We start from the raw sequence: 25,470 nt of genomic DNA, 5'->3' as shown, positions 1-25,470 counted from the left end.
GAATAGCTTCTTATCATTGGTGTCAGTCGGAGGAATAGTGTCCCACCATTGGTGTCAGTGGAAGGAATAGCATCCCATCATTGGTGTCAGTGGGAGGAATAGTGCCCCATCATTGGTATCAGTGGAAGGAATAGTGTCCCATCATTGGTATCAGTGGAAGGAATAGTGTCCCATCATTGGTGTCAGTGGGAGGAATAGTGTCCCATCGTTGGGGTCAGTGGGAGGAATAGTGTCCCATCGTTGGGGTCAGTGGGAGGAATAGTGTCCCATCGTTGGGGTCAGTGGGAGGAATAGCGTCCCATCGTTGGGGTCAGTGGGAGGAATAGCGTCCCATTGTTGGGGTCAGTGGGAGAATAGCGTCCCATCATTGGTGTCAGTGGGAGGAATAGCGACCCATCATTGGTGTCAGTGGAAGGAATAGTGTCCCATCATTGGTGTCAGTGGGAGGAATAGTGTCCCATCATTGGGGTCAGTGGGAGGAATAGTGTCCCATCATTGGGGTCAGTGGGAGGAATAGTGTCCCATCATTGGTGTCAGTGGGAGAAATAATGCCCCATCATTGGTGTCAGTGGGAGAAATAGCATCCTATCATTGGTGTTAGTGGGAGGAATAGCATCCCATCATTGGTGTCAGTGGAAGCAATAGTGTCCCATCGTTGGGGTCAGTAGGAGGAATAGCGTCCCATCGTTGGGGTCAGTGGGAGGAATAGTGTCCCATCGTTGGGGTCAGTGGGAGAATAGCGTCCCAATCGTTGGGGTCAGTGGGAGGAATAGCATCCCATCATTGGTGTCAGTGGGAGGAATAGTGCCCCATCATTGGTGTCGGTGGGAGGAATAGTGCCCCATCATTGGTGTCGGTGGGAGAAATAGTGCCCCATCATTGGTGTCGGTGGGAGGAATAGTGCCCCATCATTGGTGTCAGTGGGAGGAATAGTGTCCCATCATTGGTGTCAGTGGGAGGAATAGTGTCCCATCGTTGGTGTCGGTGGGAGGAATAGTGCCCCATCATTGGTGTCGGTGGGAGGAATAGTGCCCCATCATTGGTGTCAGTGGGAGGAATAGTGCCCCATTGTTGGTGTCAGTGGGAGGAATTCTGCCCTTTCATTGGGGTGGGGGGGGCATTATGTCCGATTGTTGGTATCAGTGGATGAAAATAGTGCCCCAAGGGCCAGAGGAAAGCGAGCCAAGGGCCACAAGACTTGTAGACAAGGATTACACTAAAATCTTACACAACAAAAAGTGAAAAACAAAATGATTTATACTTTATTTTGTAGCACAGAGAATGGAGCTCTGGTGTAAACTTTGCACACTCATCCTTTGTACATCGCTGCCAATGTGTGATCTGAGCCGATGCAGCGGTTTCTGTGCGGTGTGAATTGGCACAATAAACATCCATCCTTCTTTGATGCCCCTTGCCAGGTCGGGGTCATTATCTGGCACATAGGACATGGACACCCCTTCAGGAAAAGTGCGCTGTGAGCAGCGGCTGCCCACCATTATCCATTAACTCTAAATCAGAGAGAAATTATTTCTAGTGCAATGTGGGGAGGACTTCTGTGTGTTCACTAAAGAGGAAAATTAAATTTAAAGAGCGGAATGAGCAGATTAAACAACTATTTTATATCTAAACTGTCCCATAACAAAATCCCACTGCCAGAAGGAACTCCTCCATCTGTGTGGAAACCTGGTTCTTGGAGTCTACATGGTTGTCACAGTCAGCACAGTTCAATAATGCAGCATTTCCCGGGGTCACCACTACAGGATATTGCCATCAGGTCTGTGTCATAGAAATATATGCGACCCCTGCACCCCTTCTATATGGCACCCTGCATCCCTTGCCTCCCTTCCACCATAGCCAGGCTGTGTTTCTTCCATTCAGCCACTAGGTGGTGCTTTGCATGTAAAAGGTCAGCAGTATCAACAGAAGAATTGTCGAGGATTTTGCACCTTCAGAACAGATAACAGCATTTGTCTGTAACAACATTTAAAAGGGTTATTGGCAGCTGTGTCACAGAAATATTTGACACCTTGCACGCCTTATATAGGACACCTTGTAACCCTTGCCTCCCTTCCAGTATAGGTGGGCTGTGTCCTTCTCCTTCAGCCACTAGATGGTGCTGTGCATGTAGCGGATCAGGAGCACCAACAGAAGAAATGCTGAGGATGCCAATTTCATGAACTCCTTTCCTCCCTCACCTGCAGGAGCATAGTGAGCCACATACAGAGCGCGGCGGGCCACATACAGAGCGCGGCGGGCCACATACAGAGCGCGGGGAGCCACATACAGAGCGCGGGGAGCCACATACAGAGCGCGGCGGGCCCCATACAGAGCGCGGCGGGCCCCATACAGAGCGCGGCGGGCCCCATACAGAGCGCGGCGGGCCCCATACAGACAGCATATTTTCTGGGTGTTGGGATTTTGCACATTCAGAACCGGTAAAAGCAGTTACTGGCAGCAGATCTGAGTCATAGAAATATGCAAGACCCTGCAACCCTTGCCTTCCTTCCAGCATAGTTGGGCTGTCTCTCTCCCCTTCAGCCACTAGAGGGTGCTGTGCTCGTAGAAGATCAAGCAGCACCAACAGAAGAAATGCCTGGGATGCCAATTTAATGAACTCCTTTCCATCCTAACCTGCAAGAGTACAGTGAGCCATATACTGACAGCATATTTTTCTGGATGTTAGGCTTTTGCACATTCAGAACCAGTAACAGCATTTACTGGGGTTACTCTCAGCAGATCTGAATCATAGAAATATGTGACACCCTGCAACCCTTGCCTTCCTTCCATCATAGATGGGCTATCTCTTTCCCCTTCAACCACTAGATGGTGCTGTGCATGTGGAAGATAAGCAGTAGAAATGCCTGGGATGCCAATTTAATGAACTTTCCTCCCTCACCTGCAGGGGTGCAGTGGGTGCCACACATACGGGGCACAGTGAGCCACATACAGGGGCGCCTATTTTCCTGGGTGTTAGGTATTTGCACATTCAGAACAGGTAACAGCATTTCTCTGTAACAGCATTTACTGGGGTTACTGTCAGCAGGTCTAAGTCATAGAAATATGTGACCCCCTGCAACCCTTGCCTTCCTTCCAGCATAGATGTTTGCGGTGTTTCTCCCCTTCAGCCACTAGATGGTGCTGTGCATGTAGAGGATCAGTAGCACCAACAGAAGAAATGCCGGGGATGCCAATTAAATGAACTCCTTTCCTCCCACACCTGCAGGAGTACAGTGAGCCATATATATATATATATATATATATATATATATATATATATATATATATATATAGAAAAGTTTCTGGGTGTTGGGCTTTTGCAGATTAGGGACAGATATCAGTAGGCGCAATTATTTTCACCTTTGCCATCACCTGAGATTTTTGGGGTCCCATTATAAGCCGCATTTATCTCCATTGTACACCACAATGGTAGAAGTCCTTCATTCTCTATAGAGAATCTGCCCCAGTGGGGGGTGAGTTCATACTCCGAAGTCTGTAACAGCAGCCAATGTGGAGGTCACTCCACGTCTAATCACGCCTCTCATGACCTCCGGGGATGCAGCACCATGTGGCGCGGGGTTCCTGGATCTTCGCTTGGCGTACTGTACGCACTCCTCGCCGATCCGATCAGCGGTCCCGGGTCTAGTCAAACTGGTTTATGAAGTGTCCTCTGCTGATAACAGACGAGTGGTGGAAGCGACCGCGAGAGGCAAAGTCCTCGTTCTCCTCCGTCAGCTGCGTGGTCTCCATCCCGACTGAGGCGAAGGTCGGCGTCACCACAAACCGCTCCTCCAGAGAGGGCTTCCGCCTGCAGAGGGAACGGGGAGAGATTGGTGGCATACAGCGCTGCGGTATATGGAAGAGCTATATACATGTATAATAATAATAATAGTGTGTGACTGTGGGGGAGGGGACATTAGAGTGTAAGCTCCTCTGGTACAGAGACTGATGTGACTGTGGGGGAGGGGACATTAGAGTGTAAGCTCCTCTGGTACAGAGACTGATGTGACTGTGGGGGAGGGGACATTAGAGTGTAAGCTCTTCTGGTACAGAGACTGATGTGACTGTGGGGGGAGGGGACATTAGAGTGTAAGCTCCTCTGGTACAGAGACTGATGTGACTGTGGGGGAGGGGACATTAGAGTGTAAGCTCCTCTGGTACAGAGACTGATGTGACTGTGGGGGAGGGGACATTAGAGTGTAAGCTCTTCTGGTACAGAGACTGATGTGACTGTGGGGGGAGGGGACATTAGAGTGTAAGCTCCTCTGGTACAGAGACTGATGTGACTGTGGGGGAGGGGACATTAGAGTGTAAGCTCCTCTGGTACAGAGACTGATGTGACTGTGGGGGAGGGGACATTAGAGTGTAAGCTCCTCTGGTACAGAGACTGATGTGACTGTGGGGGAGGGGACATTCGAGTGTAAGCTCTTCTGGTACAGAGACTGATGTGACTGTGGGGGGAGGGGACATTAGAGTGTAAGCTCCTCTGGTACAGAGACTGATGTGACTGTGGGGGAGGGGACATTAGAGTGTAAGCTCCTCTGGTACAGAGACTGATGTGACTGTGGGGGAGGGGACATTAGAGTGTAAGCTCTTCTGGTACAGAGACTGATGTGACTGTGGGGGGAGGGGACATTAGAGTGTAAGCTCCTCTGGTACAGAGACTGATGTGACTGTGGGGGAGGGGACATTAGAGTGTAAGCTCCTCTGGTACAGAGACTGATGTGACTGTGGGGGAGGGGACATTAGAGTGTAAGCTCCTCTGGTACAGAGACTGATGTGACTGTGGGGGAGGGGACATTCGAGTGTAAGCTCTTCTGGTACAGAGACTGATGTGACTGTGGGGGGAGGGGACATTAGAGTGTAAGCTCCTCTGGTACAGAGACTGATGTGACTGTGGGGGAGGGGACATTAGAGTGTAAGCTCCTCTGGTAGAGAGACTGATGTGACTGTGGGAGAGGGGACATTAGAGTGTAAGCTCCTCTGGTACAGTGACTGATGTGACTGTGGGGAGGGGACATTAGAGTGTAAGCTCCTCTGGTACAGAGACTGATGAGACTGTGGGGGGGAAGACATTAGAGTGTAAGCTCCTCTGGTACAGAGACTGATGAGACTGTGGGGGGGAAGACATTAGAGTGTAAGCTCCTCTGGTACAGAGACTGATGTGACTGTGGGGGAGGAGACATTAGAGTGTAAGCTCCTCTGGTACAGAGACTGATGTGACTGTGAGGGAGGGGACATTAGAGTGTAAGCTCCTCTGGTACAGAGACTGATGTGACTGTGGGGGAGGAGACATTAGAGTGTAAGCTCCTCTGGTACAGAGACTGATGTGACTGTGAGGGAGGGGACATTAGAGTGTAAGCTCCTCTGGTACAGAGACTGATGAGACTGTGGGGGGGAAGACAGAGTGTAAGCTCCTCTGGTACAGAGACTGATGTGACTGGCTCAGGGTGCTTTGTACAGCACTGCAGTATATGTCAGAGCTATAAAAATGTATATTTGCATAATATAATTTATGTATTATGTAAACGTATTGTAGTGTTAAAGGGGTCTCCTTTCACTCTGGAACTTCATGAGCCTGCACTCAGAGCTGGTCACCTATTGTTATCAGGAGCTGAAAGCCGCACAGCGCCATTGGATATTGTTCTCATCGGCAGCACTAACCTGCAGATTGTTGCAGCCAACTGTCGTACCCAGACAAAGAAGCTGAAATGTGCAGCCGCCCCTAAGAGACAAAAAGAAAGAATTTAGCGTCACCAGAAAAGGAGGTGACATGTAGGAGGCCGGGCGGGGGGGGGGGGGGGGGGTCGTCAATCATTGCCGATCCAATTATAACCAGCAGGACAGGGCGAGGAACGTCTTCTATCTGGAGGTGCCAAAACTACTGAACTGATATCCAGCTACCAGAGTGTCCCAACACTACAATTTGTAACATCCATCCAGGTAAGAGATGAGGTGCATCTCATAAAAATTAAAATATCATCAAAAAATCTATTTATTTCAGTAATTCAATTCAAAAAGTAAAACTCATTATATATAGATGTGTTACACACAGAGTGATATATTTTAAGCATTTCTTTCTTTTAATTTTGATGATTATGGCTTACAGCGAGTGACACCCCTAAATTCAGTATCTCAGAAAAACCGGCGGTTAGACTTCCTGGTAACGGTGTTTCAACTAACCTTTCAGGACGGCAACACATGAGAGATGAGAGGCTCCACCCTACAGGAAACACAATCAGTTCACAACTGTTTAAAAGGCCCCACCCTTCCCCTCGTCCCTCAGTTGTAAAAAACCAATCGTAACATCCTTTTCTCTGAAGTCCATTGACAGACGCAGCTCTTATGCTTCTTATACCATAGGGTTATGCTGCCTCCTACAGGAGTAGTACTAGGCAGGAAAAAATTTACTGACACACCTACAGGGGCTGTCCTTCACTGCATGACCCCACACACACACTGCCACAAGCTAGTTTCGTAGCAAGCAGTGAAAAAGAAGACTCAAACCATCCCCATAACAGAGGGGCGGGCGCTGCATCTGTCAATGGACTTCAGAGAAAGGGATTTTATGGTAAGTTCTTACAAAAATCCAGTTTTCTCTATTGTCCATTGACAGATGCAGCTCTTCTGCTTCTTATACCATAGGGACGTCCCAAAGCAGTGTAAGGCATGAGGAGTGGGAAGAACGCAAACAAAAAAAAAACAGGTAATGTTTTTCCAAAGGCTAAACGTAGCCAACTGGGTAACAAAACTCAACCAGGAACCACAGGAGCTTACCCATAGAAAGCAAATATAAACCCCTGAAAGAGAAAAACAAGTCTCTTTAAACAGCAGCCTGCAAAACCTTGCGGCCAAAGTATGAATCCGAAGATGCCAACAAAACTACCTTGTAGAATTTTATAAAAGTATGCATGGACAACCACGTCACCGCCTTACACACATGAGTAACAGAGGCCTGATGATGAAAAGCCCAAGAGGAACTCAGCACTCTGGTAGGACATGCTGTCACAGGGAAAGGTGGAACCTGACCCTTCAATGAATAAGCCTGTACAACGGTAGACGCAGCCAACCCCTTACGAGCTCCCTCTGTAAGGACAAAAACAATAAATAAAAAGAGACTGATTGACTGCGGCCAACTGGTAAACCCTGATCGCCAGAACCACATCCAAAGAGTGCAAGGCAATTTCCTTGGGATGCTTAGGCTTAGGACAGAGTGAAGGCAAAACAATGTCTTCATTGAAATGGAAATCAGGCACCAGGAAGAAAAAGCTGATTAGGTCGGAGAACCACTTTATCTCTGTGGACGCTCAAATAAGGCGAACGACTGGAAAGCGCCGCCAACTCAGATACTCTGCGAGCAGAAGTAATAGCCACCAAAAAGGCAACCTTCTGAGATAACAAAGGCAGAGATATGTCCCTATATTCTCAAAAAGAGACTTTTGAAGAATAGACAAAACCAAAGTCAAATCCCACGGAAGCAAGGGGGATCGTCTCGGAGGAGCCATATGACGCCCCTTGAATAAAGGTGCGAATTAAGGTATTAGCAGCCAACGGGCGTTGGAAGTACATTGCCAAAGCCGACACTTAGCACTTGATCATGCACAAGGCCAACGCCTTGATCAACTCCTTTCACTAGGCTCAAGAAACTGGCTTGTGGCACAGTGTGTGTGGGGTTATGCCATGAAGGACAGCCCCTGTAGGCATGTCAGTCAATTTTTTTACAGCCTAGTACTACTCCTGTAGGGGGCAGCATAACCCTATGGTATAAAAGCATAAGCGCTGCGTCTGTCAATGGACGATAGAGAAATGGGATTTTTGACTTACCGTAAAAACCATTTCTCTGCTGTTCATTGACAGACACAGCTCCTCATCTTTATGACTATATGGGTTATACTGCCCCCTACAGGAGTAGGATACTGGGCCGACAAAAACTTGACTACGCCCTTTGGGGCAGTCCCAAGGCGTATACACCCACTCTCAGCTATAGGTATTCAGTTTTGTTACAAGCAGTGTCAGAAGAAGAAAAAAACAACTCCATAGTGGGGAGGGTTCTGTGTCCATCAATGAACATGAACACCAGAGAAATGTATTTTACGGCAAGTCAAAAATCTCATTTTCGCGTTCGTTCATTGACGGACACAGCTCCTCATCTTCATGATTATATGGGACGTCCCAAAGCAGTGTCAAACATGAGGGGTGGGAACAGTAAGAAAAAACCTTCCCCAAGGCTAAACATAGCCAACCAGGTAACATGGAGCTCAGCTATTAACAACTGGAGCTCATCTGAAAAAATAAATAAATAAAACACCCTCAAAGAGGACCAGGTCCTCTAACCAGCAGCTTGCAAAACCTTGCGGCCGAAGGAAGCATCTGCAGATGCCAACACATCCACCTTATAAAACTTTGTGAACGCGTGCACAGACGACCAGCTAGCCGCCTTGCAAACCTGCATTACTGACGCCTGATGACGGAAGGCCCAGGGGGCACTAAGCGCCTGAGTAGAGTGCGCCTTAACAGGGAAAGAAGGAACAAAATCATAAAAAGGGAAAAAAAATGTAATCTATAAAAGAAAACTTTGCCAGGAACGGAGATCCCAGCAAGGAGCTAAGTGCTTATTCCTGACTAGGCAGAAAAAAAACTGAATACCTATAGCAGAGAGTGGGAGTATACCCCCTGGGACTGCCCCATAGGCGTAGTCAAGTTTTTGTCTGCCTAGTGTCCTACTCCTGTAGGGGACAGTATAACCCATATAGTCATGAAGATGTGGAGCTGTGTCCGTCAACGAACGAAAGAGAAAGTAATTCTCCCAACTGGTCCACAAGGGCTATATATTCACTTAGGCACTCACCACCTATTGTTTGCATTCTTTCCTCACCACTTAACTGGGTGGGAAGTAGGCCTGCCATCCTGGAAGGTTCGTAGAAACACCGCTCCCGTAAGTATAACCATCGGTTTTCTCCTCTCACCTTCCAGGACGGCAACACATGAGAGGATAATCAAGTAACCACAGGTCTACCTTAGGGTGGACCACCGCCTGAATTTCCTTTCAGCCGAAGACTAGGTCTTGCCGAGACAGCACCTCCACTCTGTAGTGCTTCAGGAAGGTGTCTTGGCTGGACTAGGTGGCTGCACTGCGAATCTGTTCCCAGAATGCTCCCGCTTTCTCAGTCCAGGAGGTTGTCAGGCTTCTGGTTGAGTGAGCTTTCAGCTTTGCTGATGCAGGCATACCTGAATTCTCATATGACATGGAAATTGCTTGTCTGATCCACCTAGAGACTGAAGGCTTAGATGCTTGAAGTCCCTTCCTTGGTCCAGAGCAGAGGATCAAAAGATGATTAGATCTCCTAAACTCCTTGGTCCTCTGTAAATAAGTAGGGAGGCATCTCCTCACATCTAAACAATGACATTTCTTTCCCCCCTCATTCTTAGGGTTATCACAAAGGGATGGTAAGGTTATCTCTTGTGTCTGATGAGGAAAAGGGAAGCAGCCATTTTGTTTATCAAATATTTACTTATGGATTTATGATTAAGCAGATATATTGGATATATATTGTGTGAGAAGTCCTTTTGTGTAACAGCTGTTGTATTCAAAAGCAATTTACAGCTCCAGCTGTTAATGATTGCTATCTCAACATTTGAAGACCTGTTTTGCCAACAAGCTTTGGAAGAGACATGTCTATGTTAAATGTCCATTTCGCATTTCAAAGAATGTTATCAAAGAATGAAATGTGACTTCAAAAGAAATTAGATAGCTAGGTGCCACCCACTGTAGTGTATAAAAATGTATTACAAACCCTAGCCAGTTAGAGCAATGTTCATTAAGCCAACAGAATGTAATGTAAGATTGACTTGCTCTCCAAACATGGCTTCCTATCTACATGTTTGTCTAAATAAATATAATTTTCAATCTGGCTTCAACAGTCAAAATGTTATTAAAACCGTGAGTTTTGGGATTACCCTTACAGTCCTATGAAAGGATCAGGCTACTTTGGGCAGATATAGAGGATCTGGCCGGAGGATAATCCTATCTGGGAGGATCAACAAAAATGGTTCTTTAATAGAAAAGACCTTGTAAGTCCCCTACCCTTCTAGCTGTTGGTAGCCAATAGGAAGGCTAGTTATAGGGTCAAAAACTTAAAGGAAACCTCTCAATAGGTTCAAAAGGGTTTCCAGATAATGCCTCTAGAACACTAGTCAGGTCCCAAGGTAGGAACCTATCTCTTGTGACGGGGGTAGCTCTATCCCTAGCTGTCAAAAATCTTTAAACTAAAGGTTCTTTCGCTAGTCTCTCGTCTAAAAAAACAGAGAGCTGCTATTTGTACCCGAAGAGTGTTGACCGCCACACCCTTCTCCACCCCATCTTGTAGGAAATGTAATATTATGGGGACAGAGATGGAGGAAATCTGCTTCCGCCTTCACCAAGTACAAAATGTCTTCCAAAACCTTCCTTGTTACTGGTTTCCTGCTCTGTATGAGCAGCCCTTTATTCTGGATTTGGCGCTCACTAACCAGGCTGTCAGCTGGAAGAACTCCGGCCTGGGGTGCAATACTGGTCCATAAAAGAGTAAGTCTGGAAGTAAGTCTGGAAAGTTTGTAAGCTTCCAAGGAGGCGCCACTGATAGCGCCTTCAAGGTCACAAACCACGCCCTCCTTGCCCACCATGGCCCAATCAGAAGGAAGCAGCGGCCTGGGGGAACAACTGAGTTTCTGTATGACTCAAAGGATTAGAGTTAGAGGGGGAAGGGCATAAGCTAACTCAAACTGCTAGATCTGGGCCAGAGCATCCAGGCCCTCCGACTCTTTCCCGTGAGAGGAAGAAGAATCTCCTTGCCTTCTTGTTCTTGAAGCTGGCAAATAGATCTATTTCTGGGCAGCCAAATTTCTGGACTAGCATCTGAAACCCCTTCAGATTCAGCTCCCATTTCCCCTGTCTTATTGGTTGACGGCTGAGGAAATCTGCTTCCCAATTGCTTTCCCTTTTTAATGAATTGCCGACAAAGAGACCAGACTTCCTTAGGCCCAGCCTAAGATCTCCTTGGCTAGGTCTAAGAGGGGTCTGGACCTAGTACCTCCTTGGTAATTCAGGTAAGCGACTGCCGTAGCGTTGTCAGAGCAGACCTGAACTCCTTGCCTACAATGGAACTCTAGAAGGTCTTTAGAGCTTCGACCACTGCTCTGAATACTCTGAACTTGGAAGAAGCCTGGGCTACTTCCATGTTCCAGGTGCCCTGTGCTCCTTTCTCTAGATGTGCCCCCCATCCCCAGGTGCTTGCGTCTGTGGTGACTGACCCCAGGGTCTGCCCTTCTCCAAATTGTTTGGTACTGACCACCACTTTAGGGAAAAGTTTACCTGAGGAGTGAGGATTACACTTTCATCCAGGGACTCGCTGGCTGATATGAACCCCAGAACTCTCAGGATCTCTCTCCTGGAGCACAAGGGGGGGCTCCTATCAGCCATTTTACCGATGAGACTACTTTCTCCACCTTTTCCCTTGGCAGGAAGAATTTTTGTACCCGTGATTCTATCCAATAACCTAAATAGGTCTGAACCTGAGCTGGCTACAGGGATGACTTTTCCACGCTGACCAACCAGCGACTGTTATCACCTTCTGGGTATCTGAGCTCACATGGATTGCCGAAGGACCAAAGATCAGTAGATCATCCAGGTAAGGAATTAAAGCTATTCCCTGGAGATGAAGATAGGTTATCTTTGTGAAAATCATTGGACTGGCCACTAGACCAAAGGGGAGTGCCCTGAACTGACAATGAGAGACCCCATCCTTGGTTACTACTGCAAATCTCAAGAAAGCCTGGTGTTCCCGAAGAATCTGAACATGCAAGCAGGCATCCCTGAGATCCAGAGTAGTCAAACACGAAAATAATTCCTATATCTTTCCTTCTTGGGTTTGATAGGAAATTTCTTCCCTTTCTCAGAGGATCTGGACAAAACGTTATCCAGGCCTGGCCCAAACAGTAAGTACCCTTCAAAAGGAAGACCACACAGTTTTACCTTTGATGTAAAATCGCCTTCCCAAGCTTTAACCCAAATGGCTCTTGTAACGACACCCCAAGTACCAAAGGGGTTACAGTCGTCTAGGATAATCCGCTCCTGAACACCAGAACAGCTACCGACCACTCCAATCCGCCATACATGAAGCCCATACAAATAATCCCCCCCCCCCCCCCCAAGTACGAGACAAGGCTCCGTATTGAGGTCAAGTGAGAATAACTCTCTTCTGCTCGTTTATTGAAAGAAACACTGCATTTATATACACTTTGAGAATACCACATGAACAATGACTGTGTAATTACATCCCTTAGTAGACAGCCAGGTGAGTTCATTAACATACTTATCAATAGTCTCAGACCCAATTAACATACTGTCCTATTTTAGACAAAAGCACTTAGTTAATCAGTAGGCATTCTTTAGGAGGGGCTGCTGGAAACAATCCCCCCTCTCTCCCCAGCTAATACACATTGATTAGCAGACATGGTGTCTCTCATAGTTCCTGGATGCCCAAATTAGGAGTTGCACTTCCTGTGCCTTACAGTGTATAGGAATAAGGTAGATCTCCATATTTCCTGAGAGATACTGGTAATGCATATTACTGTCCCATTTGAAGTAGTCCAAACCATATTCTCAGTGTACACCACCCTCCCGGTCATCCTGCATCCATAAAAGATTCAGGGTGACTTAAACATAAGAAAGCCACACAAGGCTGGACATGGTGCCTCCCAACCTCTTTAAAGGAATTTGGGGTCCACAACCCCCATGCCCAAAGTGATTCCTGTCACAGCTCTCCTAGCTGAATTACTAAGGGCGCCGGTTTTAGCTGAGGCTTTAACCGACTCGACTGCAGCATCAGCCAGGTGAGTGACAGCTTTCCCTATAACTTAAAAGGAATCTCACTTCCTGAGACTCACTTTACTGAAAAGGCGCTTAGTAAGTAAGTCTTTCTATCCAGAAGTCTACATTCCTGGCAACGCAGGTTGCAGCCAGCGCTGGGGCCATGGCGGATGATTTGGCATCCCATGCTTTCTTAAGCAGGGACTATGGCATCTTTGATACTCCCTGTATCCTCAAAGGAGAGGTCACAATTTTAGGAAATTCTAGAGCGCTTCATGCTTCTGTCTGCTGACCAGCTTTATGGAGATGCTGATTTTGTTTTCCAGCAGTACTTGGCACCACCCACACTGCCAAATCTACCAATACCTGGTCACATGATCATGGGATCACTGTGGTTGATTGGGTAGCAAACTTGCCTGACCTAAACCCCATAGAGAATCTGTGCGGGATTGTCAGGAGGAAGATGAGAGACACCAGACCCAACAATGCAGACGAGCTGAAGGCCGTTATCTAAGCAACCTGGGCTTCCATAACACCTCAGCAGTGCCACAGGCTGATCGCCTCCATGCCACGCCCCGACCAAGTACTGAGTGCATCCTATACTGTACATGGACAGACTTTTCTGTCTGTCCATGTCAAACATTTCTGTATAACAAATCCTTTTTTCTATTGGTTTTATGTAATATTCTAATTTTCGGAGATACTGAATTTTGGGGTGTCATTCGGCTGTAAGACAATCATCAAAAATAAAAGAAAGAAATGCTCGAAATCTCTCACTCTGTGTGTAACATCTATAGAAATTATAGTTTACATTTTTGAATTGAATTACTGAAATAAATTAACTTTTTGATGATATTCTAATTTAGGAGATGCACTTGTATAGGGACAGGATAACTATACAGGTTATGGTGAGAAGGGCCTCAAGCCATCAAAGAGCCCTCATGGACGGTCTCATCGGGTCCCAAACCTCACTCCACAGAAATAATGTTTTCCATACACTGCACTGATGATGCCCAACAAGACTGAAACATCTGTGTCCAATTGTGAATAGTAATTGTCTCTATAATATTTGACTATATCTGCCCTTTAGAACGGCTCTTCTGGATGTACATCTGGCTGCTGGGATGTAAAGGAATTATTTGCATGACTCCACCCACTGTCCTGAAATGAGGAATAATCCTCTTATATTTGGAATATGTGATGGAACCGGACCTGAAAAGTCTCTATTGTGCTGGTCCTGGCACTGAACAGGTTAATGGACGATTATCAGTCCCGGCATAGAGCCGCTCACATTCAGCCCTTCACACCCGGCACCATCCGCATTCTATGTGACACAGATCCCGCACACTGAACATAAGAGTCCCACATACATACATCCTGCACCCTGAACACCCGGCACCATCTGCATTCTTCTACGGGACACACATCCCGCACACTGAACATACGAGTCCCACATACATCCTGCACCCTGAACACACAAATCCCACACATATGCATCCCGCACCCTGAACATACAGTCAGGTCCATAAATATTGGGACATGGACACAATTCTAATCTTTTTGGCTCTATACACCACCACAATGGATTTGAAATGAAACAAACAAGATGTGCTTTACCTGCAGACTTCCAGCTTTAAAACTGAAGGGAAAATGCCCCAAGAACAAGCAGGAACTGAAGACAGTTGCAGTAGAGGCCTGGCAGAGCATCACCAGGGATGAAACCCAGCGTCTGGTGATGTCTATGCGTTCCAGACTTCAGGCTGTAATTGACTGCAAAGGATTTGCAACCAAGTATTAAAAAGTGAAAGTTTGATTTATGATTGTTAATCTGTCCAATTACTTTTGGTCCCTTAAAAAGTGGGAGGCACATATACAAACTGTTGTAATTCTTACACCGTTCACCTGATTTGGATGTAAATCCCCTCAAATTAAAGCTGGAAGTCTGCAGTTAAAGCACATCTTGTTTGTTTCATTTCAAATCCATTGTGGTGGTGTATAGAGCCAAAAAGATTAGAATTGTGTCCATGTCCCAATATTTATGGACCTAACTGTACATGTCTCACACATATGCGTCCCACACCCGAACCCGAAAAATACGCTTCCCGTACCCTGAATACATGCGTCCTACACCCCGAACATACATGTCCCACACATATGCATCCCACACCCCAAAACAGGTGTTTTCCCCTGTACAGAGCTCGGTCATCCCTCCATGGGACACAATCTTCCTATGAAGAGAAAGGAGTGAATGTTGGGTGAGAATTGTATTCTGGACATGAATCTTCTATTCAGACTCCTCACCATGAGAGCGGCCGGAGACAACGCCGACCCCAGAAACACCCAGAGAATTCCTCCAATTATCATGCAAATCCGTAAAATCTCTTCACTATGGAGAGCAGAGCTGCTGAATGGGGGAACTCTGCATAGAATGACTGATAGACGGATGGAGAGGAAATCTGAGTGAATGTGGAAGGACTCCCAATAGCCTCCCATATACTGTCCGTGTTCTACACACATTAAGATCTCTGCTACCTATGACAGACATGTCCATCGCCACAAACCGGGGGCTGGATTGTGTAGAATAAACCTAAAAAGGGGCCACATTGCTTCTACTGAGGGCCACACTAAGTAGATGTCACCCCAATCAGAGGCGTAACTAGAACCTTCAGGGCCCCGGTGCAAGAAACCATGAAGGGCCCCCCTGGACCTCTGGCCGGGTCCCTTCCCTTCAAGCCTTGGGCTCTTCCCACTGATTCTGGGGCCCTTTACTCTCGTTTGCGGGGCCCTTTATTGCAGTGGGCCCCCCCTTCCTGCCATCTTGAGGCTTCCCCATGATGGTGGAATGCCAGGGCACACAAGTGTGACTTTTACAATCCTGCAAGTTCACCCCCTGGTATCAGTATTTTTTTATTTTTTTGGTATTTTAATTGTATTATTTTTTATAATTTTATTTTTTTTTCTAATGTGACTGACTATGACTCTGTCCATTCAGAAAAGGAAGGAGCTGGTAAATTACATATTTACCGACCCCTTCCTGGTTCTCTATTGTGACACATCCCCTGCAGCAGCCGGCAGGAGAGGGGAGGGAGCACAGTGGGGGGGGGGGCAGCACAGTGTGCCCCCCGCCGCCCTTCCTATCCAGGTGTACAGGGGAGCCGCAAAGGCCCCCTGGAGCAGGGGGCCCAGTTGCAATTGCAACCCCTGCAACCCCTGTAGTTACGCCCCTGACCCCAATTACTAAAACTCTAAAATAAGCTCCAATAAGATCACGTCATTTTCAATCTCTTTAAATTTATTAAAATCCTCCTTGGTGATCCTGCCATGGAGATCCTTGTTACAGGGTGACAACGCTCTGTCCTTGTCTGCCAGTTGTGCTCCTGTGTTGTCACCCTGTCACACAGACATTTGATGAGGACTACAAATGGTAATTTTAGCACACATCACACAGACATGGCAGACATGGTCCACTGTTGTCACCACCAGGAAACCCATCCTAAAAAATGTCATGCAGCCATCACTGGAGTTCATGTAGACAGGAAATAGATGAAAGGGTCTCCAAGAGATCAGCAGCAATAGCATAGGGCCACAAAGGAGTGAGAGGGCCAGAGAAATCCAGGGAATCAACAATCTGATTATATAAAACCCCGAGGTGTTCTGGGGTGACACCCCTAAATGTGGAAGCCCCACTTACCTGGGTTCAGACCCGGGCTCACCCTGCCAATGTAGAAGTAGAGAATGATGGCTACCCCAATATTCACCAGAGCGTAAATCCACTGAATGATGAACATGATGACCACAGATAGGATGGCCTGCGAAGACGGAGGAGATACAATGTAACATACTGAGGGTGGAGGAGATACAATGTAACATACTGAGGATGGAGGAGATACCATGTAACATACTGAGGATGGAGGAGATACAGTGTAACATACTGAGGATGGAGGAGATACCATGTAACATACTGAGGATGGAGGACATACAATGTAACATACTGAGGATGGAGGAGATACAATGTAACATACTGAGGAGAGAAAAGATACAATGTAACATACTGAGGATGGAAGAGATACAATGTAACATACTGAGGATGGAGGAGATACAATGTAACATATTGAGGATGGAGGAGATACAATGTAACATTGAGGATGGAGGAGATACCATGTAACATACTGAGGATGGAAGAGATACAATGTAACAATGTAACATATTGAGGATGGAGGAGACACAAACAATGTAACATATTGAGGATGGAGGAGACACAAACAATGTAACATATGGAAAGACAGAACAGGAAGAGTGGGAATTGCCAGAGATTGGGCTCACCCCGATGAAGGACACCCAGTGATTGCACAGCTTGCTGTAGAAGGACGAGGACAGACTCTGGATGTCAAACTCCAGGACCTTCTGCTTCCCACTTAGATCTGCAGGAGGCAAAAATCAGCCAATAGAGATACAGGTTTGGAGGACGTCTGCCCCTCCCCAGAGGAACCCCAGAAATCATTTCTAGGTCTCAGGAAACATCTATTGAAAATTTGTATCCACAAATCACTGCACATCACATCATCAGTAAGGTACAGATATAATATGAAATGTTTCATTGGGCAACTATGTAGCAAATGAGGTTTAATGTTGATAAATGTAAAGTTCTGCACTTGGGGCTAAGAATATGCATGCATCATACATACTAGGGGGAATCCATAGCGGAGAAGGATCTGGGGGAAGAATGCTCCTTACATTGGTGATCAGTGGGAAGAATGTCCCTTACATTGGTGGTCAGTTAGAAGAATGCTCCTTACATTGGTGGTCAGTGGGAAGAATGCTCCTTACATTGGTGGTCAGTGGGAAGAATGCTCCTTACATTGGTGGTCAGTGGGAAGAATGTCCCTTACATTGGTGGTCAGTGGGAAGAATGTCCCTTACATTGGTGGTCAGTGGGAAGAATGCTCCTTACATTGGTGGTCAGTGGGAAGAATGTTCCTTACATTGGTGGTCAGTGGGAAGAATGCTCCTCACATTGGTGGTCAGTGGGAAGAATGCTCCTTACATTGGTGGTCAGTGGGAAGAATGCTCCTTACATTGGTGGTCAGTGGGAAGAATGTCCCTTACATTGGAGGTCAGTGGGAAGAATACCACAGGGACATCTAAAAAGACACAATGGTCAGCTTCTGCTGACTCTGGCCAATGGCGTTGGACCTGGAAGTTTGTAGGCATCATGCCAATCTGCAACTCCTCAAAGAACCCTGGCTGAGAATAGCTAAACATTGCACTGCCCCAGAGGATGGTGTGAGATTGCATGCACCTGTACAGCACACCTACCTGCACTGCACTCCACCACTACAATCCAGCATTTCGTTCTCCACCTCCACCAGCAGAGATCAGTGAGAAGAGGGTCAGTGCTGCCTATCAGGAGGAGCAGTGATTACCCTCGGGAGAAGCTTCTGCAAGGAGCACACAGGTTGGAGCTCCTGGGGATGGAGATGGGGTGAACCCCTTGCACTCGCTCCTGAAGGCACCCCTGGGGAGTGTTGCTTGCATTGTACGGTTGTATTCGCTCTTCAGAAACACCTTTAGACGAGATATAGAACAGAAAGCCTTACACCACCACCAATCCTCTATGCGGCTCCACCTTGCAGCACAGCTACTTACCTTCTCTCTCCTTGGGTCCTGACTTATGGGCCTCTGTGAAGAGCTTCTCCCGATCTCCAGTCCCCTCGACATACTCCTCCTCATCACACATACATTGCACTTCTTCTCCCTGGTTGTCCAATGGGTCTTCACTAGCTTCATGGTCTCCTCTTCCTTCATCAGTGGTGCTCCCGTCCTCATGGACCTGGTCAGGTGTGCTCCTGTCCTCATTGGCCGCCTGGTCAGGTGTGCTCCTGCCCTTATTGGCTGCCTGGTCTGTATTGCCATAATCTGGGCTATCTGCCATTTTGGCCATTGCCCTGTTTTCCTGCTCCTCGACTGTCCTGTCAGCAGTCAGACCCTCAGGGTCAGTGTTCTGCTTCAAGTCCAACTGGAAACTATCTTGCAAGGTCTGCTTGGCGGGTTTCCTCGATTTCTTAAGTTTCATGAAATTCTTCTCTTTCTTATCTGGAGTCTTTGTGCTGTTGGTGGACTCTGTATTGCCCTCCTTAAAGAGCTGGTCCATGTCCTTTGTGAATGCCAACAGGGTCCCATTTGACCCATAACTGGTGGACTTGTCAAGGATCAGAGGCTGAGATGGACCGGGTGTCTTGGAAGCGGCTTGGCTGACCTTCTTGTAGCAGCGCTGGAGATTGTAGCTCATGGTCACCGAGAAGTAGGAGTAATCCACTACGCTGTATGTCAGCATGAAATTGATCGTAACAATGGGCGCCAAGATGTTGACTTGGCCAATGAAGACGAAGGCCATAGTGAGGAGGCCAGTCAGGAAGATGGCTGCCACCGGGGTCTTGTTGGGTCCTCTCTACATGGCAAGAGACAAAGACTGCAGTTAGAATTGGTAACAAGAACAGTTCAGAAATCTTGATTTTAGAGGCGGTGGCTCCCCACTATGGTAATAGATTATATATAAGAAGACATTCACTACATCGCCCTCCCCCACTTTGTTACTGGAGAATTATTCAATGAAATTTCAGGAAAGGTAATGGCAGAACCTGGATCCTTGACACTGGTGAGATTACCGGGAGACCAGACAGGACAAAATGTACTACTGGAGAGATTCATCTACCATGGGGACACCACAGGACCCATCTAGATCAACCAATCACAGGTCAGCTGACAGGGGTGTATTATGCTCCGTCTTACCATTGGTTGCTTAATGCTCATGTAGGCTACATGCTTTTTATACAACTCCGGAGTTCTGGTGTTTCGTGTGCCATGCCGTACTTGGGACATTGTTTCCGGCCGATGTTTACGGTAAGTGCTTTGGTTAGCTATACTTCTATAATTATATTTTGAACCAGGTGTGTGTGCGAGTCGCTCCCCAAGCACTGGTTGGCGGAGTGAAATGCGTTGGGAGTGTGGCCTGACGGGGGTCCAGGCTGAGACTGCCATTTACTATCGTACAGCAGGCCGTGACTCGATGTGCGGCTCCTGGGACACCCAATCGCCCTCTACATTATTGTATTGCTAATACTGGAATGTATTCATTACATTGTTAGTATGTGTGCACTATTATCTATTTTATTTCTTTTCTCTTTAGGTAGCGATTCTATGGTAAAGCACCGCTCTCTGCTGAAGAAGTGGAATATGCGAAACATGTTGAGCTTGATATGAAGGGATAGTGGAACCGTCTATCTAGAAGTGTACTTTATACCTTTACTTAGTTTGAGCCGCAACCTTTGGTTATATATGGTACAGAATGCTACTTTGTTTTTAAACTGTATAAATTTATAAAAAATATATATATTGTGCATTAATGAAGTATTATACATTTTATGTTATCTGGGGTGGTTGTGCCCATTATGTCCATGAACGGTGTGATTCAAGTATTACTTGGCTAGTTATGTACAACTCGAACACAATGCTAACAATTCCAATCGCCTATGTACAGTATTTCTCTAAAACTCCATACCTGCAATAAAAACTGAAGATTAAATCAGGCTTGCAGCAGTGGTGGCTGTTCTGTATGCTGAGGGGTGAGAGGAGGCGGCGCGGTGGCACAGTCAGTAAAAGGTGGCGTGTTGCCACGCAGGCGGCAGGAGGTGGCACACAGCTGGCAGGAGGCAGTCGGGAAGGAGGACGGCGCGGTGGCACACAGTTGGCAGGAGGCAGTGGCACACAGTCGGCAGAAGGCGGGGGCAGTGGTACACACTCGGCAGGAGGCGGCACACAGTCAGCAGGAGGCGGGCGGTGGCACACAGTCGGCAGGAGGTGGTGGCACACAGTCGGCAGGGGGCGGTGGCACACAGTCGGCAGGGGGCGGTGGCACACAGTCGGCAGGGGGCGGTGGCACACAGTCGGCAGGGGGCGGTGGCACACAGTCGGCAGGGGGCGGTGGCACACAGTCGGCAGGAGGCGGGGGCGGTGGCACACAGTCGGCAGGAGGCGGGGGCGGTGGCACACAGTCGGCAGGAGGCGGGGGCGGTGGCACACAGTCGGCAGGAGGCGGGGGCACACAGTCGGCAGGAGGCAGTGGCACACAGTCGGCAGGAGGCAGTGGCACACAGTCGGCAGAAGGCGGGGGCAGTGGTACACACTCGGCAGGAGGCGGCACACAGTCAGCAGGAGGCGGGCAGTGGCACACAGTCCGCAGGAGGCGGGCGGTGGCGCACAGTCGGCAGGAGCACACAGTCGGCAGGGGGCGGTGGCACACAGTTGGCAGGGGGCGGTGGCACACAGTCGGCAGGGGGCGGTGGCACACAGTCGGCAGGGGGCGGTGGCACACAGTCGGCAGGGGGCGGGGCTGTGGCACACAGGAGTTCCTAAGACCCATCAATTTATGGTTCTATGTTATGCAGCCCTCGTGTTCCCTGCTCTGCTCTCCACATTACAATGAATTCTTGTCACATATTTATCCTGGACAGAGTCGGCTGTCCGCACATTCAGTCCGGACTCTTCGGGATCATGAGATTTTTCAGATGATAATTCGGATCTTGGAATGCAGCTGAAAGAAGGGCGTTACCAGCCCATCATCCCCAGGGGCCTGAAACATGTGCTGCATCATGCTGCATTACTGTGCGATACTAAATGTCAGTCCCAGGCTGTTCTCTATTCTGCCATCCATCGATATCACATGATCAGAGCGATCTATGGGATGATCCCAGACTGTCCCCTATATCCTAGGGGGAAGGGGGGCTCCACCATCACCCCAATATTCAGATCACACCCCAATATTCAGATCACACCCGGCAGGGGCATCTAATACTGAGATGGGTTCTCACAGTTCTAATGAGGAGGAGAATGCGGCCAAGTCTATAATCCCGATTATCCGGGGAATTCCCACCAAACGCTGACACTCGGCCATAAAGGGCTCAGCTTAAAGGGGAACTACAGAGAATTGTCAGCGCTTACTTACACTTTGCCCAAAGTCATTGTAGAGGTCACATTCTATGCACTTCCTGCACTATAGATAATTGTATTTCACATATATGGGGATCCCTCTAGTGGTTGCTTGTAGGTCAGGCAGTCTGGTCAGCCTCCAGGCTGAACAACTGTTGAGATAAAATCAATTGGCCAAAAAGATCATTTTCAGGCTGCTGTGAGGGAACAGTGACGGTCTGATCACACAGACGGAATTTACTGACGTTAATACACAGACATTCAGAAACCTTCACACAGCAAATCATCAAAAGAAGCTTTCAAACACATCGATGCCCCCCCCCCATTTAACACAGTGCCCAAGCCACCCGCCACTCCTGCCCATCCCTTGTTACGGCCTGCCTATAGAATAGAATGGGAGGTAAAAATGCTTTCATGGATCTGGAGAATTAGGCTGAGATTTTAGGCTCCTGTACAATCTCTGCACTTCGATTGGCTTCATAGCACTTCTACAGCACAGTGATTGGACAATGTTCACATTAGGGGCATTTCTAACAAAGCAACACAAGAATCTACATTTGTGAAAATGCAATATGGCCGTTCATATGTACAGATCATAGAGAACATAGCCTAGGCTTCCACTGAGATGAGTGAGATGGGGGGAAATGGGGGGAGATGATGGGAGAGATGGAGCGAGATGGAGGGAGGAGTTGGAGGAGATGGGTTGAGATGGAGGAGATGATGGGGGAGATGGAGATGGTGGAGGACATGATGGGGGAGATGGAGATGATGGAGGAGATGGAGGAGATGGGGGAGATGGGGATGATGGAGGAGATGGAGATGATGGAGGAGATGGAGATGATGGAGGAGATGGAGATGATGGAGGAGATGGAGATGATGGAGGAGATGGAGATGATGGGGGAGATGGAGATGATGGGGGAGATGGAGATGATGGGGGAGATGGAGATGATGGGGGAGATGGAGATGATGGGGGAGATGGAGATGATGGGGGAGATGGAGATGATGGGGGAGATGGAGATGATGGAGGAGATGGGGGAGATAGGCGAGATGGGCGAGATGGGCGAGATGGGCGAGATGGGCGAGATGGGCGAGATGGGCGAGATGGGCGAGATGGGCGAGATGGGGGAGATGGGGGAGATGGGCAAGATGGGGGAGATGAAGGAGATTGAGATGATGGAGGAGATGGAGATGATGGAGGAGATGGAGATGATGGAGGAGATGAAGGAGATGGGGGAGATGGAGGAGATGATGGAGATGGAGATGATGGAAGAGATGGAGATGATGGGGGAGATGGAGATGGAGGAGGAGATGGAGGAGATGGGGGAGATGGAGATGATGGAGGAGATGGGGGAGATGGAGGAGATGGGGGAGATGGAGGAGATGGAGGAGATGAGATGATGGGTGAGATGATGGGTGAGATGATGGGTGAGACAAATAAGATGATGGGTGAGATGAGGAGTGAGACGGATGAGATGATGGGTGAGACGGATGAGATGATGGGGGAAATGGTTGAGATGATGGTTGAGATGGAGGAGATAATGGGTGAGATGATGGGTGGAATATGTCTAAGGCGGTGGATGAGAGCTACAATTCCCAGTATGTTTGGCCTGTGAATGGAACTTCTAATTCAGCCGTCATCTGTGGAAGCTGTGCAGGCGCGGTCTGCTATTAAGGCCTCCTAATAGGGCACTTAGGATCTACACCTATTGTATGGCTGCTATCATTGTTAGGGACAGTCTCAGTTTCAAAAGGTTCATCCCCGGCAAACAAACATCACGGGTGATGTCCCTGACGGTGAAGTTCTTTGCCTCTGGCGGCGTAGTTCTATGTCCCTGTCAGTGACGTTCTACATCACACCATCCCAATATGGTGCGGTTTAGACCTAGTTGTGCATGCAGAGCAATTGTCTCTCGGGTGGCTGGCTTTCTTTTTATGGCTTTTTGGAATCCAAAACCTGGAAAAGGAAAACTGACCCTATTGGGGTAGAACCTAAGCAGTGTACATAGCACCACACCCAGACGACTCACTCTGCACACAATGATAGGAGGAGGACTCACTCTGCGCACACAATGATAGGAGGAGGACTCACTCTGCACACGATAGGAGGAGGACTCACTCTGCACACGATAGGAGGAGGACTCACTCTGCGCACACAGTGATAGGAGGAGGACTCACTCTGCGCACACAATGATAGGAGGAGGACTCACTCTGCGCACACAATGATAGGAGGAGGACTCACTCTGTGCACACGATAGGAGGAGGACTCACTCTGCGCACACAATGATAGGAGGAGGACTCACTCTGCGCACACAATGATAGGAGGAGGACTCACTCTGCGCACACAATGATAGGAGGAGGACTCACTCTGCACACAATGATAGGAGGAGGACTCACTCTGCACACAATGATAGGAGGAGGACTCACTCTGCACACAGTGATAGGAGGAGGACTCACTCTGCACACAGTGATAGGAGGAGGACTCACTCTGCGCACAATGATAGGAGGAGGACTCACTCTGCGCACAGTGATAGGAGGAGGACTCACTCTGCGCACAATGATAGGAGGAGGACTCACTCTGCGCACACAATGATAGGAGGAGGACTCATTCTGCACACGATAGGAGGAGGACTCACTCTGCGCACACAATGATAGGAGGGGGACTCACTCTGCGCACACAATGATAGGAGGGGGACTCACTCTGCGCACACAATGATAGGAGGGGGACTCACTCTGCGCACACAATGATAGGAGGGGGACTCACTCTGCGCACACAATGATAGGAGGGGGACTCACTCTGCGCACACAATGATAGGAGGGGGACTCACTCTGCGCACACAGTGATAGGAGGAGGACTCACTCTGCGCACACAATGATAGGAGGAGGACTCACTCTGCACACACAATGATAGGAGGACTCACTCTGCACACAGTGATAGGAGGAGGACTCACTCTGCACACACAATGATAGGAGGAGGACTCACTCTGCGCACACAATGATAGGAGGACTCACTCTGCGCACACAATGATAGGAGGGGGACTCACTCTGCGCACACAATGATAGGAGGGGGACTCACTCTGCGCACACAATGATAGGAGGGGGACTCACTCTGCGCACACAATGATAGGAGGGGGACTCACTCTGCGCACACAATGATAGGAGGGGGACTCACTCTGCGCACACAATGATAGGAGGGGGACTCACTCTGCGCACACAATGATAGGAGGGGGACTCACTCTGCGCACACAATGATAGGAGGGGGACTCACTCTGCGCACACAATGATAGGAGGGGGACTCACTCTGCGCACACAATGATAGGAGGGGGACTCACTCTGCGCACACAATGATAGGAGGGGGACTCACTCTGCGCACACAATGATAGGAGGGGGACTCACTCTGCGCACACAATGATAGGAGGGGGACTCACTCTGCGCACACAATGATAGGAGGGGGACTCACTCTGCGCACACAATGATAGGAGGGGGACTCACTCTGCGCACACAATGATAGGAGGGGGACTCACTCTGCGCACACAATGATAGGAGGGGGACTCACTCTGCGCACACAATGATAGGAGGGGGACTCACTCTGCGCACACAATGATAGGAGGGGGACTCACTCTGCGCACACAATGATAGGAGGG

At 48.3% G+C, this 25,470-nt stretch overlaps 1 protein-coding gene and 1 long non-coding RNA gene across 2 annotated transcripts in view; one reads left to right on the top strand and one right to left on the bottom strand.

The window, feature by feature from the left end:
* Positions 1 to 3,289: 3,289 nt before the first annotated feature.
* Positions 3,290 to 25,470, bottom strand: part of SLC12A8 (solute carrier family 12 member 8) — a 46,050-nt gene continuing 23,869 nt past the window's right edge. The window contains exons 9-13 of the mRNA XM_082261131.1: positions 18,491 to 19,292; positions 17,168 to 17,265; positions 16,536 to 16,653; positions 5,662 to 5,722; positions 3,290 to 3,805 (exon numbers count right to left, since the gene is read on the bottom strand). Of these exons, the coding sequence (XP_082117257.1) occupies positions 3,640 to 3,805; positions 5,662 to 5,722; positions 16,536 to 16,653; positions 17,168 to 17,265; positions 18,491 to 19,292 (1,245 nt within the window). The 3' untranslated portion in view covers positions 3,290 to 3,639. The remainder of the gene's footprint in view (positions 3,806 to 5,661; positions 5,723 to 16,535; positions 16,654 to 17,167; positions 17,266 to 18,490; positions 19,293 to 25,470) is intronic.
* LOC309558134 overlaps positions 12,357 to 25,470 on the top strand; it is a 437,057-nt gene continuing 423,943 nt past the window's right edge. Inside the window, exons 1-2 of the long non-coding RNA XR_014225407.1 lie at positions 12,357 to 12,416; positions 12,486 to 12,787. This is a non-coding gene — a long non-coding RNA (uncharacterized lncRNA). The remainder of the gene's footprint in view (positions 12,417 to 12,485; positions 12,788 to 25,470) is intronic.

Source organism: Pelophylax lessonae (assembly GCF_965119305.1).
Source record: "Pelophylax lessonae genome assembly, chromosome: 6".
In the NCBI taxonomy this organism is placed as follows: Eukaryota; Metazoa; Chordata; class Amphibia; order Anura; family Ranidae; genus Pelophylax; species Pelophylax lessonae.
The sequence above is the reverse complement of the archived record's forward strand: the minus strand, read 5'-3'. Positions and strand labels throughout refer to the sequence as shown.